The sequence below is a fragment of the Merops nubicus genome, unplaced genomic scaffold (assembly GCF_000691845.1).
Source record: "Merops nubicus isolate BGI_N331 unplaced genomic scaffold, ASM69184v1 scaffold2993, whole genome shotgun sequence".
Lineage (NCBI taxonomy): Eukaryota > Metazoa > Chordata > Aves > Coraciiformes > Meropidae > Merops > Merops nubicus.
Window position 1 is genome coordinate 1 of NW_008600775.1, and position 16,108 is coordinate 16,108.

The following is a 16,108-nucleotide window of genomic DNA, read 5'->3' on the forward strand; positions in this document are numbered from 1 at the left end:
CAGAAGCCAAGTTTTTGCAGTCTTGTTACTCTTTCTAATTGCTTTTCTATTTCATACAGTACAGTGAGAAACTAGAATTGATGCAGTTAGGAGATGAGAAATAAGAAGTATGCTGCTAATAATCTCCTGCGTCTGCGTTACACTTTCTAATTGCTTTTCTATTTCATACAGTACAGTGAGAAACTAGAATTGATGCAGTTAGGAGATGAGAAATAAGAAGTATGCTGCTAATAATCTCCTGCGTCTGCTTCTTTGAAAGGAGGAGAACATGAAATGTGTAAAATCTTCTGGAAAATGTTTTCTCAGAAAGCAGCAAAGAAAGCTGCAAGTGGGGAGAGGCAGATGAGAAGCAGAGAACTGAAATTTGGGATAGTGGGCTTAGGCAGAGATCATATTCCACTTGCATTGATTTGGAAGATCTCCATTTCATGAGACAAGTTGTGCTTGTTAGTAAGTTGGCAAGAAGACTGAAGAAGCAGTAATCCAGGAATACACAGACAATGGATATTTTAGCTGCATCTAAAAAAAGTGTACTCATGGGAGAGAGATGAGAAGAAGCACAATTGGCTGGTGAGAAAGGTTAAAAGGGGTTTTTCTCCTTCTCTGAAGGGAAGATTAAGGTCTCAAGAAGCAGGCAACACCTCCTCATTTGCCTGTTGTGATGGTAAAAATCAAATGGTATTTGATTGGAACGTGACTTTGAACCCATATGGAATGACACTAGTATTGACAGAGCTGCTGGTTTGGTCTTGAGGTACAATCCCATCCTGCTTAATTTTGTTCAGAATATTGCCACATTCCTGACAAATTCAGTGACTAGAGCTAGTTGTAAGTTTCAAAGTAAACCTGAAGCTACCTATTACAAAACAAATAGGCCTATTTTAATTCACAACTCTGATCAGGATACTGTAGTTGCTTCTCCTATAGGTTCAGTTCAAGGTGTTTGTCCTCAAAGCTTTAATATCCTGATGCTGGGAGGAACTAGGCAACACTCAAGATCAGGAAAGGAAGATGGTTGCTTCCAGTGTGTTTTCATATTTCTGGAAAAGTGGAGCTTTAGACCTCTGGTTCACAACCCTGTTTCTTTGGTGTTTCATCAGAGCATGTCTGTCAGCCTTCAGAGCATGACACATCTCATCTTTCCAGTGTCTTTTCATATTTCTGGAAAAGTGGAGTTTTACCCTGTTTCTTTGGTGTTTCATCAGAGCATGTCTGTCAGCCTTCAGAGCATGACACATCTCATCTATATATTGTTGCTGATGATTTGACTTAGATATTGTGCATGCTCACCTATGTGCAGATTTCTAATTAATGGAGTCTGCTCCCTTGGTGATAGTTGCTCTAGTACTAAATGTAATCTAAGATTTTTTTTTTTCAAATCCAAGGTTGTTGACTGTGTTCAAATTCTAATGTGCTCTTCTTCCTGAAATAGATTTACTTTCAACAGTATGCTTTTGTGGGTGTGTTTGGTGCTAGATCAATAACATAGTTGTAAAAAGACTATATCAGAGGAGGTGAATCTAAACCACGCTGCACTGGAGTCAGTCAAAAAGCACTGCTGCAGAAGTAGTGATCTGCAATAAAACCTTTTCCATTGTGTGTTTATGTAGGTAGCTATGCAATGAGGAAAAGATCTCTCTGTTGGTAATGGAAAAGCCTGATGTGCAGATTCCCAGAAGGTTTTGTGTACTTCCTTCCCTCTGAATGCCACCAGCCCCAAGCACTGGCCATACTGGCTAATGAGCAGTGCCCTTATCTACCTTGGTACTGCTCCAGCTTCTGCTGGTGTGGGGAACAAAGTGTTGGTCAGGATGCAAACTCTCATCCCTCCTCTGAGGCTGAGTTCCCTCAACTGTTAAGATACATCTGGAAACTCAGACATGGAAAGGTTGACTTAAGTGCTTCTTTTTTCTAATTAAGTTCACTGTTACTCATCAATGTGTCTGTTTTTTCCTTACAGTAACCAATTCCTCTAAGCTTTAAAAAAGGAATTTGTACATGCATTAAACTTGCACTGTTACCTGGATTGTATGAGTTTAAATTTTGTTTGGATATCTCAGTGTTAATTTAATGGTTAGCACAGAGCCCTGGCAGATTTAACTGCTGTAATAGCATTTCACCCTGTGATGCAGTAAATGTCTGAGGAAATCACTTACTATGTTTTAAGTCTTTCCATTTACTTATGTGGGATTATTTGCTCAGTAGGAAAGCAGCAAGTGTTAACTAGAGCTTGGCTGGGAAGAATACATCCATGTTTTTTTCCACCTGTAAAGGTGTTGGATCTACTCCCGTATGTTTCATTATTGCTCACGACTGGAGTTCAACTGCCAGTGTTACTGAATAAGATCAACTGTGCCTCTTAGTGTTTGGTGTACTCTGTTATTTGCTTTGTGTTTGTACTAAAATAATAATTTTTTTCATGTGTGGTTCTATGTCATATGTGCTTTTATTAGCTTGTGGTAGCATTGAGAATGTTTGTGTGCACAGTAAGTGAATGGGAATAATGTCAAGTTAAGCACTTTCATAGTTTAAGATAGGAATACTTTTTTCTGCTAGTAGGGATTGATACAGTAACACTTAAGGCAGTTCACATGACTTCACTATTTTATGTTGCTCTTTTATCACAAAGCAAACATAGCTTCACTTCTATTTCTGACTTAACTGATTGTTCCACTAAAAAAAGTCTAAAATTTTTGAAAAGAATAATTGTTGGTGTAGTGGGCAGTAAATTCAGTCTGAGCTTCAGACAACAGGGAATAGGTGTCTTTGAATAGGTTTGTCAGGTCATCAGTGACTGCATGTCCAGGTTTCAAGCCCCTCCTTAATGGCCAGAAACAAATTCTGCAAGAAAAATTTGTGTTAAGGAGATGACAACTGTACCACTCCTGAATCTCTTGATTTGTGACTGGCTGTGACCAGTGTGCCTGATTTTTGTCCCTTCACCTTCTCCTTGTCACAGAGCAGCATGTAAAATGGTGTTGTTATAGCAATGATCTTTCCTAATGACAGTTCCTTGCAAAAAATAGTTCTGTCATTTCCATTGATTGTTTTTCCTCTCCAGCTAAGACGTGAGAAGATTGACCTTGAAAATACTTTGGAACAGGAACAAGAAGCGCTAGTGAATCGTCTCTGGAAGAGGATGGATAAGCTTGAAGCAGAAAAAAGGTTAGTCTAGTTTGTGACTGACTGTGACCCGTGTGCCTGATTTTTGCCCCTTCACCTTCTCCTTGTTGTCACAGAGCAGCATGTAAAATGGTGTTGTTATAGCAATGATCTTTCCTAATGACAGTTCCTTGCAAAAAATAGTTCTGTCATTTCCATTGATTGTTTTTCCTCTCCAGCTAAGACGTGAGAAGATTGACCTTGAAAATACTTTGGAACAGGAACAAGAAGCGCTAGTGAATCGTCTCTGGAAGAGGATGGATAAGCTTGAAGCAGAAAAAAGGTTAGTCTAGTTGCAGTGTGTTACTGTGGGAGAGATCATACATCATGTTCTGGATTAAATATGTGCATCTCTGTCCCTTAAGAATTGTTTAATCTATGAAAACCTGGAAGTTAAAGCAGTTATGAAGCTCCTTGTTTACATGATGCCACATCCTTGATTGCTTAAAGTAGATGAAGCTAAATACTATAAGGAATGAGCTGGGAAAGTCAAAGGAAGCTGCTGAATTTTTTGAACTGCTGATAAACACTTTTCAAAGCTTTTGTTTTGGGGTCAGCTTTATATTCATGGCCCAGAGAAAATAACATGGTATTTTGGTGTATTTTTGTTCAGTGAGAATCACAGAATGTGGTTAGGTTGGAAGTTAGTGTGACTCTGTGAATCTTGACTCAGCCTTAAACACCTGAGCCTGGGTGACCTGCAGGTTTTGTAGTTTCATTTTACAGACCCCTGCTGTGTGGAGGGTGCTCTGAAGAGCTACATGTGATATGCAACACTAGTAAATCCATAGCACAATGGGACTTGGGTAGGATTTTTATGCATCTTAAATGTAAAGGATTCTTTAAGCCAAAACAGTAAGTAGTATTTGAGTATAAAACTGAAGCAACTATAAATAGTCCAGATTTTTTTTTTCCTGAACTGTATGCAGAAATATTTGGAAGTGTCCATGTCTGAATATTTCAGAAAATCCTTCTGTGCTCGGGTGACAAATTTTACCTCCTTTTATTTCAAGTTAAAAAAGAAAGCTTTATAAATCCTCCTAAAATTCTCTCTCCAGAAACAGTAATTAAAATTAATCTTACATACCTGTCAGAATCCTTGCAGTGGCTTTTGGGGGATTTAAGGTTTGGTTTTTGTTGTTGTTATTCTTGTTGTTTTGGGGTTTCTTTCATTAGAATTGAAGGTATGAACTATTTTCATGCAGAATTTTGCAGGAGAAATTAGACCAGCCAGTATCTGCTCCACCATCACCCAGAGACATATCAATGGAGATAGATTCTCCAGAAAATATGATGAGACATATCAGATTTTTAAAGAATGAAGTGGAGAGATTAAAGAAGCAACTGAGGGCTGCACAATTACAGCGTGAGTAAACAACTTGTTTCAAATCTTTTTAAGTTCGTGTAAATTAAGATTTTTATGTATACTGCAATGAATTTGAACTTTAGAGGAAAAATAGGGCAGGTTTGAATTAAAACAGTTTCATAATTGCAGTATTATTGCTCATTGATGTATTTATACTGCAGTTTGAGGTTTTTTAGCTTTAGCTGAAGGGCATCTGGAAGAATCAACAAATTTCTTGAATATTTGGGGCCAGAAAAATTTTTTCTTTTCAGAGACTGAGCAGTATTTCAACATACAGGTTTTTTAAAGTTTACTTGTGGCTGACTTTGTAAGAGTCTTGTAAATTAAGAACTGCTTCAGAGAATTAACAGCTAGCAAAAATTCAGTTATGGATAAGAATTTCACTTGTTAATAATTGCAGCTACCTTTAAATAATCGTGGCTGTTAGACTGATTGTTCAGGCAGCTATTTGACTTTACAACATAGCAGAACAGGTAATCTTATCTTGTTCTTTCCTTATGTCAGATCAGTTTGAAAGTGGACAGAAAGGATAGTTGTATAAAAGTCCTTGTGTTTCAATTGTGAAAAGTGTCATGCAAGTGGAATTTTTTGCCCTCCTTTTCCAGAGAAGAGGCTATGGTTCTGAGCACATGGTCTCAGCTGGCAGGAAGGTCTTTTGATCTTTGCAATATAAATTCTTAATTCCTTCATGCTTAATCTAAAATTTGAGTTTCATCAGTTCTGCCTTGTTCGTAGTCAGTAGCATTATATTTCAATTGTTAGGTGAGTAGATACCTAACCTTTGAGACTGAAAGACTTTGTCTAAGTGGAAAATGGGCAATATTCTCCCCAGCTAATGTGCTGGATTTGACAGGCTAACTGGAATATTTCAACTCCCTTTTTGAAAAATAGCTTGCCAGAGGCAGTGGCCTTGCTTAAAGACAGAGATGATGGGAGGGTGCCCTTTTGCAGAGGCCTTGTGCACAAGTTTGTGGTATTAATAATTTGTGTCAGTCAAGAGAAGATAAGGAATGCTAACCTTTGTAGTTGCCAATTCTGTACTGCAGCCTTTGCTTGATGAACTTCAGAATAAGAGCAAGACCTTAAATTTAAAGTACTCTTTGTACACATGTAGGCTAATTTAATTGCCTTTCAAGTATTCTTTATTATTTTTAAGTGGGTTTTTTTTTTTAATTACTGAGATTTATGGCAAAAATGCAGAAGCATTTGAAGTCAAATTCAAAATCAGATCTAGGTTTTAATGTACTCTTTAAAAAAAAACCTTATGAACTGATGGAACAGCTGCAATATGAGTAGTGATATGGGTAGAAATGGTGGATGTGCTTAGCCTGCAAGAAGAAAATGAAGCTGAAATAGTTTAAACTTGATATTTCCAACGTGTGGTCATTAGCCTCTAGTATTAGTCATAGAGACATAATAAAATAGATTCAGATGTTTGTGTTAATCTTGTATTCCTGAAGCACTTGCTTCTAGTCTAGATATAATAATCTTAAATAAGTGATACTGTTAGAAGTGATATTTCTACAGAAAAGAGAAATCAGATTGATAGTGAGTGATCTTCTGTAACAGGAATATTGTTTTGATTAGAAGGTGCTGTATAGAGAGGTGAAGGCAAAGCATGATGAATCATAGAATTTTTTAATACCAAGGAATTAACTAAACTCAAACATTAGAAATTCTCACAAAGTATTGTAAGTCTGCCTTCCTTTTTATTTAAATAATCTGTCAAAATGCTTTGTAGCTTTCCATAATTTGGTTTTATCACTTCAGGTGGCCTGTGATATCAAAGTATTTAAGTGATGTTTGTTGAACTTCAGAATTGCAAACTAAAATTTCCCCTTGATGAGAAGAGAAAACCACTTTTTGGCTTGTAGTGTTGGTACATGTTCTGCTGGCCAATCTCTATGATAAAACATGTGGTTGAAAGAATGCTATACAATACATCTAAGGTAGCAGTTTAATAAAGTTTGAGTGGCTTGGGTATCAGAACTTTAGTGCTTCCTCCTTCAAAACAATTTCTTCTATGTGTTGCAGTAAATTTTTTGTAATCATGGAATTGCATTATTTCAGTGGAGCAGGAATTGTTGTAAACCTAAAGGTTTTGGTTTTGTTTTTTTCCCCACCTTCTTTTCAAATCCATTTAAGTAAATACTTTTTTGCTTTTTCCCTCTTATTTTGAAAATTGCTGTTGACAGGTAATTTATTTTAGTAGCTGCTATTCTGAATTAGGCTTTGAACTAGTGACTTAGTGATGAGAATTTTGACTGAACCACCCTGAGCATTTTCTATACCCTCATTCTTGAAGTATGGCAGCAAAATTAGGCACAACATATTTGCCTGTCTGTGAAGTTGAATTTTAATCAGATTTTAATAAAATTCTGAATTTCAGATTCAGAGAAGATGGCACAATATTTAGAAGAGGAGCGACATATGAGAGAAGAAAACTTAAGACTTCAAAGAAAATTACAGAGGGAAATGGAACGTAGGGAAGCACTCTGCAGGCAACTGTCAGAAAGTGAATCCAGCTTAGAAATGGACGATGAAAGGTTTGTGTTTTTCTAGTCATAATATTCAATACTCATTCATTTTGATTATTATAGCATAAGTATTTCTAGAAATCACCTGTATATAGGTTTAACACATCAAATTTCAACATTCCTTTTATCAGTGAGGAATAAAATATCTATATATGTATCTGAAGATCGCTTAGGGGGTTGATGATGCACATTGAAATGAATATAGCTGTGGAATTGAGATTCAGGGTAATTAAATTTTAGTACCTTTAGGTTTTGTCCCTAACTTGGTAACTGCAAGGAGTTGTGTGAGGTAGGAACAACATCCTTACTTGGGGCTCGTTTGTCCTTCACATAAAGTAAAATGTGTTCAGCCAAATACAAAGGGATATTGTGTAAAGCTGTAGGGAGAGGAAGCATTTCCAAACTGTTAAGTTGTTCTTGATGTCTAAACATATCATCCTTGGATTTTTTTTCTCTACTGCAAGCTGCATTGCTTGCACTGACCTTACAGATAGTTTTGAGTTTTTCATGGTTTTATATGATGCCTTTTAGTGTTTTCTCACGTCATACTCATATGACAGTGTTATATCTTGAAAGAGGTTTCTAAGTACCCTTTGACTAAAATGTTCTTATTTTTTATCAAATGCTCATTATTATGTTGTGCTGTATTACATTATTTTGGATTTATAGTCACCCTTTAAAAAAAAAAAAAAAACAAAAAAACCACACCACACCAACTTACCCTGTGCTGTGTATTCTGCTGTTCCTGAGGTATCCTCTTGGGTCATCATACTTATTATAAGCCATAATGTACCAGATATTTTGTTTCAAGGAGAGCTCCCTTAAAGTTCAAGGTGGTGTTTTCATTTAACTGACATATATTGGAATAGCATCTGGTATTAAGGTGTAGTGAATGCTGGATAAATTAAATGGTTAGAAACGTGGGATTTTGATGTTTGAATCTTTTCTGGTGTTTGAATTCTTTTGTTAGCCTGATCTTTTCTGTTGATGTTTGCATTGTAGTGGAAATGCAGTCAAAATCTAAATCCATGTATTACCAATGATAATGAAAAAACAGAGTATTCTGATAATTATTTTTGTCAAACAGTTGTAGGTAGGGGTAATCAGTAAAATGCAGGAAAACGTGGTTAACTATTCTGTACTTTTAAGAAATTTTGTTGACACTTTGATTTTTCTTGATACTGCAAAAGCATGACAGAATGACTCCAAAACAGGTATTCACAGTGTAAGCAATACAAAGTAAAGGGAAGAACAAAGCAGTTGTGAGAGTGGTTAGTCTTTGGAGAACTGTGTAGATGAAATAATTGTGGAACTACATGCAGTAATGGTGTTAAAATGTAAATTCTTTGTCTATGTGGTCTTCCTAAAAATGATGGTGGTCATGGATCACATGTCCAGTTTTTTGAATTTTGTTAGCTGAGGATAATTTTTTTCAGACCGATTGGGGGTAGATGATTTTTTTTTGTCTGTTTATGTGGTCTTCCTAAAAATGATGATGGTCATGGATCAGATGCCCAGTTTTTTGAATTTTGTTAGCTGATGATACTTTTTTCAGACCGATTGGGGGTAGATGAAAATGCTTTACTGGATGCAAAATACACAGCTCTCCCAAAGCTGCTTCCCTCCTGACTAGCAATAGCTTTGTCTTAATCCTCCATCCTGTTCTCTGGAGTAGTAGAGAGAGATCTGAAGCCAGAAAACACAGAGTCTGCTGCTACTCCCTGTCACCTGATCCAGGTACTAGGATGACTTGGAGAAAATTGTTTTCATGTAGAGTAAAATAGGATTAAATCACAAAGGCCACTGCCTTGCTGTAATACACATACTATCTCTATTAGAAATACTGTGTATTGCAGAGGTAGCCTAGTCAGTTCAGTTTTGCTAACCTTGCCCCATTAGCCCTTCAGAAAACTTCAGTTTGCCAGTTTGTTAATTTTCTGTCATTCAATATTGCAGCTACTTGTATTACCTCATCTACCCAAATTTAAACCAACATCTATATCACTACAGTGTACTGCATGTTAGGTTTCGTGGCTTAGTAACTCTGAATATTCTAGTTGAAAATCATTAAGGTGCAGCATCAAAACATGTTTCAAATAGTTTATGAAGTGGCTTACAAACCTTGAGGTGGTCAACGAGTTCCATCAAATAGGAGTATTTCTAATGCTGCTTCATTGTTTGTTCATGGTTGGTTTTTTTTTCCCTGTGATCTGGAAATAACTGTAGCTACTAAGAATTTCTGAGAACATGGTGGTGAAAGACAAGTAAGAGTCAAAGGGCTGTTAGGTACCTAATTTTCTCTGCTCCTTTGTGTCCAGTAGAGAAACACATCTAAATCTGCTTCATCGTTTGTTCATGGTTGGTTTGGGTTTTTTTTCCCCTGTGATCTGGAAATAACTGTAGCTACTAAGAATTTCTGAGAACATGGTGGTGAAAGACAAGTAAGAGTCAAAGGGCTGTTAGGTACCTAATTTTCTCTGCTCCTTTGTGTCCAGTAGAGAAACACATCTAAATGAAATAATACAAACCCAGGTGCACGGGTTTTCAACCATAGGTGCAGGAGAAGGTGAGCAGGGGAACCTCTAATCTAGACAATAACTAGAAAAAATCTAGGTGGAGAATGCCTAAGCAAGTCAACCTGAAAGCTGCCAGCATAGTACTGTGGAAAAAATAGGTAAAAATTGGATGACACAATTTATACCTTCAGCCTTGATATGTACTACTCTAATTGTTTGTGACTTGTACAGTTTTAGCTGCAAATGACTAAGATGAATCCTGCTGTTTCCACTGAAAGTTAAACCAGTGTCTGAGCCTTCAGCAATCACAAGATTTCCTGTCATGACTTCCAAAATGTGACTGGTCCTTCATTAATCTAATATGATTCTTTTTGAAAAAAAGCACAGTGAAAGATTTAAAACATGGCACACTTTAAAAGGCTTGATCTAATTATTCTTTACCTTTTTTTGTTAGATATTTTAATGAGATGTCTGCACAAGGATTAAGACCTCGCACTGTGTCCAGTCCTATCCCTTATACACCCTCACCAAGTTCTAGCAGACCTATATCACCTGGTAAATATTTAATCCAGTTTCTAAAATTGTTGTATGCATCACATAGTAATGTGCCCTTTTAACATATTTTGGTCAGTAGCCTTTCAAAGCTACTCTGGAGAAAAAACTGCATCATAAATGTAAGAATAGTTTTGGCGTAGAATTCTTACACGGTGGCATGTTATTGGATGGTTTAGTTTTACACTGTGAACAGATACTAAAGGTCAGTTGAGTAGCTATCCCTTGAACTTTTCTGTCTTTTTTGCCCACTTTTTCTCTCTTACCATCTTTTTTTTTTTTCTCCCCCTCCATAGTAGTTGCCCAACAGGCTGCATAGTTCAAACAGATTTCTAGAGTTTCATGATGAATTAGTGATGAGACCACTATTGTGCACTGAATAAAAACTTCTTGTGTGTTGGAAAATCATTTTCTGTTTATTTTTGGTAGAGAAAGGGCTTTTACACTTTTGTTGTTTTCTGTTGTAAAACAGTAACTATAAAATTAAGCATTCCTGACTCCAGTGCTTTGTATGAAAAAAGCAAACCAACCTTTTTGGAGTTTTTAATTAGTGAATATATTTAAGTCAGAGGAAATGTATTTGTGTTACTAACACATTTATTGACTGAAATTTCAAATCCCTTAAAATTGCACTTGGATACTCATTGGAAGTTGCTGGCCATGGGTGTTATATGGCAATCCCAAACTCCCTTGCACATAATGAAGTGAATCCTGCGTGCCCTGCTTTGCCAAGTTCAGCTTTAGAACCTGTCAGAGTCCTGCAGTAAGGGCCAATGAGATGTGCTCTGCATTGAAAAATTCTGCAAGGTGAGATAGAGATGTTTTGTTACACAGGTCTGCTAGAACATCTCAAATGTCTTTAAACTTTTTAAAGTTTGAATTCAGTTTTTCAGAAGGACCCAAAGTAGATTTCATCCAGGTGTTGCAAAAGGAGCAAGCATGTGTTGAGAACTAAGCTATGGCTGTAAGCTTTGTTACAGTGTTAGAGATGAGCATTATTGTAGAGTTTTTCAAGAGGGAGGCTTTTGGGCTTATAAAATGAGCAAAATCACTTGATTTTTTCAGTGTTTTGGAAGGTATGTTGCCAAGAAAAACTGTTTCAGATGCTGATGCATCAGTGCAGGTGGATGCTGTCAGTTTGTTCCTACACTAAGTTGGAGGCACATTCCTTGTTCCTTGTGGGCTTTACTTTGTCTGTTGTTGGTACAAGAGTACTGTGTTCTAGTGGGAACTATGTCCCAGAGACAGGGAATGCTGAAACACAGTCTGAAGCAGAGTTGAAAAGAGCACAGCTGAAATTACCAAAAGTGTGAACTGTTAGAAGCTATAATGTTGCCACAGTAAAAGTTCCAGGGTAGTGTTTTCAGTTTCTGCTCAGGCAGCTACATTACTTTCCTTCACATCTGATAAATATCCACATCAGACAAGTTTCAGGCTTCAGAAAAGTAGAAGCAGCATTTTGTTAGAGAAATAATGAGATCAAGAGGGAATTTTTTTATAGCTTTCTGGGATATATGAACAGAGTAATTGATGAAAACTAACGGTTTTTGAGAGTACTTTGAAGTAGTACAGTAAGACACTGTCAAAAGTGTCAGCACAGAATAGTATAAGATTTTACATCAAGTAATTGTATATTCCATTTGGGAAACGATGTGCCTGAATTTGTCAATGTCATTTGAAACCAGTTAGAATTACTAGTGTAGATAAACTGTTTTATCCTTTGCTTCTGCAGCTAGGCTAGATAGAGGATTTGGCTTGCAGAGATGAGCTCGCTTGGATGTATGTGCATTACTCTGTTATCATTTCTTTGACTGCTGTATAGACTTGCATTTGTAAAACTTTTGGAGCCCTTTTTTTTCCCCAAAGCAGTCCAAAATTGTAATGTTGCAAAGGTGGCTTAAGGCATGTTTTTTGCCTTTTATTTTTCTGGGCTCTTGTCTCTGATTTGGACTGTGTTGTCACCTACCTGAACATTGAATTGTTTTTGTCATCTTGCCTACAAAAGCACTTGGTAAAACACTTGTGCTGTGCAGACAATTAGATCATATAGTCACAAATTATATAGTCATTGTTTAACTAAAGTGACAATCACTTGTAATTTGCACAAAACTTACATTGGGAATGTAGCAGAATCAAACTTACAATTTAAGAAAGTGACAGGAGTATGTTTTCTTATTACTTTATTAGTGATCTAAGGCTTTTTATTCCAAGATTTTGTGATCAGTCATAGGCAGAAACAGATACAGGCAGTTAAAGACAAAGCTGGCCTGTTGGTGCATACTCTAGCTGCAGTGGCACTGTTTCACACTGATTTGGTGTTGAGGAAGTGTGATTTTCTTATAGCTTTATTAGTGATCTGAGGCTTTTTTTCCAAGGTCTTGTGATCAGTCATAGGCAGAAACAGACACAGGCAGTTAAAAGACAAAGCTGCCCTGTTGGTGCATACTCTAGCTGCAGTGGCACTGTTTCACACTGATTTGGTGTTGAGGAAGTGTGAAAACTTAAATCTAGTGTGGTATTATAAAAGTTTAATAGACCCTTAGAATTGCTTTGGTTGTAATTCTCCAAAGCAATTTCTAGCTGAGAATTCTTGTCTCCTACTTTATTGCTTTCTGACAAAAAGATCACCAATGACCTGAAGGTTTTGGGAAATGTGCTGTTGAAAAATCCTTAAAATATTCAGAACACTTCAAGATCTGAGTTTTAAATGCTTAGTATTTGCTCATTTTGTTTAGCTTGGTTAGCTGTACAGGTACTCTGTAAGTTAGTTCTTACAGGAAGGAAATCTTCACGTGGAAGAATTAGATATTTGCAGTTTTGAACATTAGGCTTTTCTTAATGTGAATAAAACAAATTGTAATTTTAAGTGTTAGTTGCTACTAGCCTTGCCCAGCTAGCAACTAATCCCACAATGTTTTAACTTCACAGCCCCAAAGATTTTTTTTGTCCCTGCCTATAAAGACTGAGGCAAGACAGGAGGAGGCCTGAGTGTGGATCTGGTATGCCTTGGAGGAGCCACCTGCAGCCAGTTTCTTTGTGGAAACCCATAGTGGCCCAGTGCTAGATGGCTTCTCCAGGCAAAAGCTCCCTGCTTTTTCAGACTCTATTATGGTCAGGGGGCCATTCCTCTGAGGAGAAACAGAAGGCTGGATGGAAATAGATGTAGACTAAAACTAAGCTGCCAGAGAGGAGCTTTGCACCGTTTATGTTAAGTGAAATGTTACATTTAAAACTGTGTAACATATGTTTTGATACATATGGCAGTTTACTACAGGAAAGGATATAAATTTTACACCCCACTTTTCAGTGCAAAGTGTATTTTTAGATGTCTAATCTGGCAGCAGTTACCATTTCTTAACCTGTTGTCGATTCAGAGCTGAAAATTTAAAAACCCTCATACTTTAGTTTGTAATGTGAACAAGAATTTTGATGTTATCTTGTTTTAACAACCTTTAGGTCTGTCATATGCAAGTCACACAGTTGGTTTCACACCGCCAACTTCACTGACTAGAGCTGGAATGTCTTACTACAATTCCCCAGGCCTTCATGTGCAACATATGGGACCATCCCATGGTATTACAGTAAGTATTTAAAATAGTAAATACTTGTTACCAATGTCAGTTTGGCTTTTAAAAGTTACAATTGCTTGTCCTTAAGCTTTTCTACAAAACATTTTTGTAAATGTTTGTTTTTCTCTCCTTACTCCAAGATATCTATTGCTGCTTTCTTCAACCCTGATTTTCCTCTTCACCCCTCAGAAACTGATTCTTTTTGGAGAACCTTATTTTCTGCAAAAGAATAGGATGTTTTATCATCTTAAGGACAGTAATAAGTATCATCTTATGGATCAGCAGGCAGGGTGTGAGAAGTGATGTTCTAAGCTACTAAGCCTATCCCAGGAAGTAAAAACATTGCTTTCATTTTTCTCCTAGTCTCCACCATCTGACGGATGAGTCATCTGAGGTTGCTCCAAGCTCAGGTTTTCTTCAGGATGACACACAATGCTACCATCATGTCACTGTTAACAGGCAGTTAACTCTTATTTTCTACTCTCATTGGCAAAGAAGAAAGTTAATATAAACATTTGTTAGGGCAATTTCTCATATCTTTCAACTGGATTTATTTCCTTTTTATGTACGTTTGATGCATTTCTACTCAATCATGTTTCATCTAAATATTTGTGGAGTTTCATGAGCAAACAGAGCCTAAATATAAGGTATTTTGCCAAATGGTTAGTAGCTGTATCAAGACCATTTTGATTTTTCTCAACAGGTATGGTGGTATGTAAATATCCTGCAAGGTTTTTGCATATACTTGTCATTCTCAGATGTGACATGTTTCAATAGGGTTTTTTATTAGAATGCTAAAATATGGCTGCTTCTAAAATCATTTAAATGAGCAGGCAGAGGCAATTGTTAATTTCTTTGAGCAAAGACTGGTGGGAGCACTGCAATGGTAGGTAGAACAGGGAGGGAGTCAGCTGAGCAGGAAGGTGGAATCCTGGCCCAGGTTCAGTCCGGTGCTATACGTTACAGGAGTTAGTCACAAGAAGATATTTATGCTTCTGGAAAACCTGGAACCCAATTTTATAAATACTTTTTTTCCAAGGAATTTTTGTTCAGTCTGTGAAATACTTCTTTCTGAAACTGTACATTAATTGGTGTCACATCAAGTCACTATGAAAAAGGTCATTTTCATAACAAAATACTGTTTTCAGAAGGGCTTTGGTAAATAGCTCTTGGTTTTGTCTCAATACTGAAACCAGGTCCCTTCATATCATTAGATGTACACAAATGCAATAAAACATTTAAAGTGTTTCAGAAATGTCAGTCAGTTGTCAAGAATCCCTTGGTTATCACAGAGCATGAATCTATTGTACTCCGTTCAGGAAAATATGTACAATATACATTGACTAAACTGCAGTTTGATTCCTACCTCTCCATTTTTGGCCTTCATTTCAGAATAAATTGCCTTTACCTGTAGTACATTTGGTGTAGCCCTGCAATCATGTGTCTCCCCAGAGCTGTTCATCTGTGGTTGATGATTAACTGTGGGTGGGTGGTTTGTCATGCAGTGATGTTCTTGAATAATGCTGACTGGATGGGTAAGTAGTGAGCATTTTGGCTTCAAAAGTGCAGAAGTTAGTGTTGTGCAGTGTCATTTATATTTTTACATTGGTTTGTAAAGGTAAAGTGGGTTTTAAATCTTTGTGTTTAAATGTACAGGTGGTTGAAAATCTGTTTCTGTTGAGGGGAGCTCTCTAACAACTGTTTCACTCTTGCAGCTCAAGGGGTTGTAATCTTTTTTTGTTCTCCAAAGATGACTTGTATTGTGCTTTCATCTTGCTCCAGGATGCAGGCGAGGAGTCTTTAGAGACAGCTAAACATTTTGAGCAGACTCTGGTGTTAAAAAATTCTACTCACACTCAGGTACCACGCAGTTGGACTTCATACAGGGTCTGCATGAAGTTAAAGGTTCATCAGCACCTCCTGGTTAGGCAGGCACAACTGGGAGGTGCTCACCCTACAGCATCTCTCATTTCTTATTAGGTTGCTGGTTGTCATGGGTAAACTTATCGTCAGGACATATGTCTTGTCGTCTTCTCCTGCAAGCTGACAGGAAGGAAAGCCTGTTCTGTTTAATGGCAAATGTACTTCCCCTGGTCTTTTCTACTCTGTTTCAGAGTAAGGTTTATTTTATGTAAAAGTTGTTTTGTGATGGATTCTTGCCATATAAGCGTTCAGTTTTGTTCGGTGTGTTGTTCTGGGGTTTGACTTGGTTTTTTTTTCCTTCTGCTAAGCTCAATAAATTGCTTAGAGGACTTGCACCTAACGTTCAGGAGTGTGTTAAACCTACTTTCAATATTTGTTCTACAGAGGCCTTCACCTCGAAGAAGTAACAGCCCTGACAAATTCAAACGTCCCACTCCTCCTCCTTCTCCAAACACGCAGACCCCCGTGCAGCCGCCTCCGCCG

At 37.2% G+C, this 16,108-nt stretch overlaps 1 protein-coding gene across 1 annotated transcript; it reads left to right on the forward strand.

Annotated features, from left to right (window-relative positions):
- Positions 1-3,061: 3,061 nt before the first annotated feature.
- CCDC6 (coiled-coil domain containing 6) lies at positions 3,062-16,105 on the forward strand (the record flags this gene model as incomplete). The annotated part of the gene is made up of 6 exons (XM_008937763.1): positions 3,062-3,165; positions 4,368-4,528; positions 6,918-7,074; positions 10,036-10,136; positions 13,590-13,714; positions 16,010-16,105. Coding segments are annotated over 6 exons (744 nt in total), but the record flags the coding sequence as incomplete, so codon positions are not given.
- Positions 16,106-16,108: the final 3 nt, after the last annotated feature.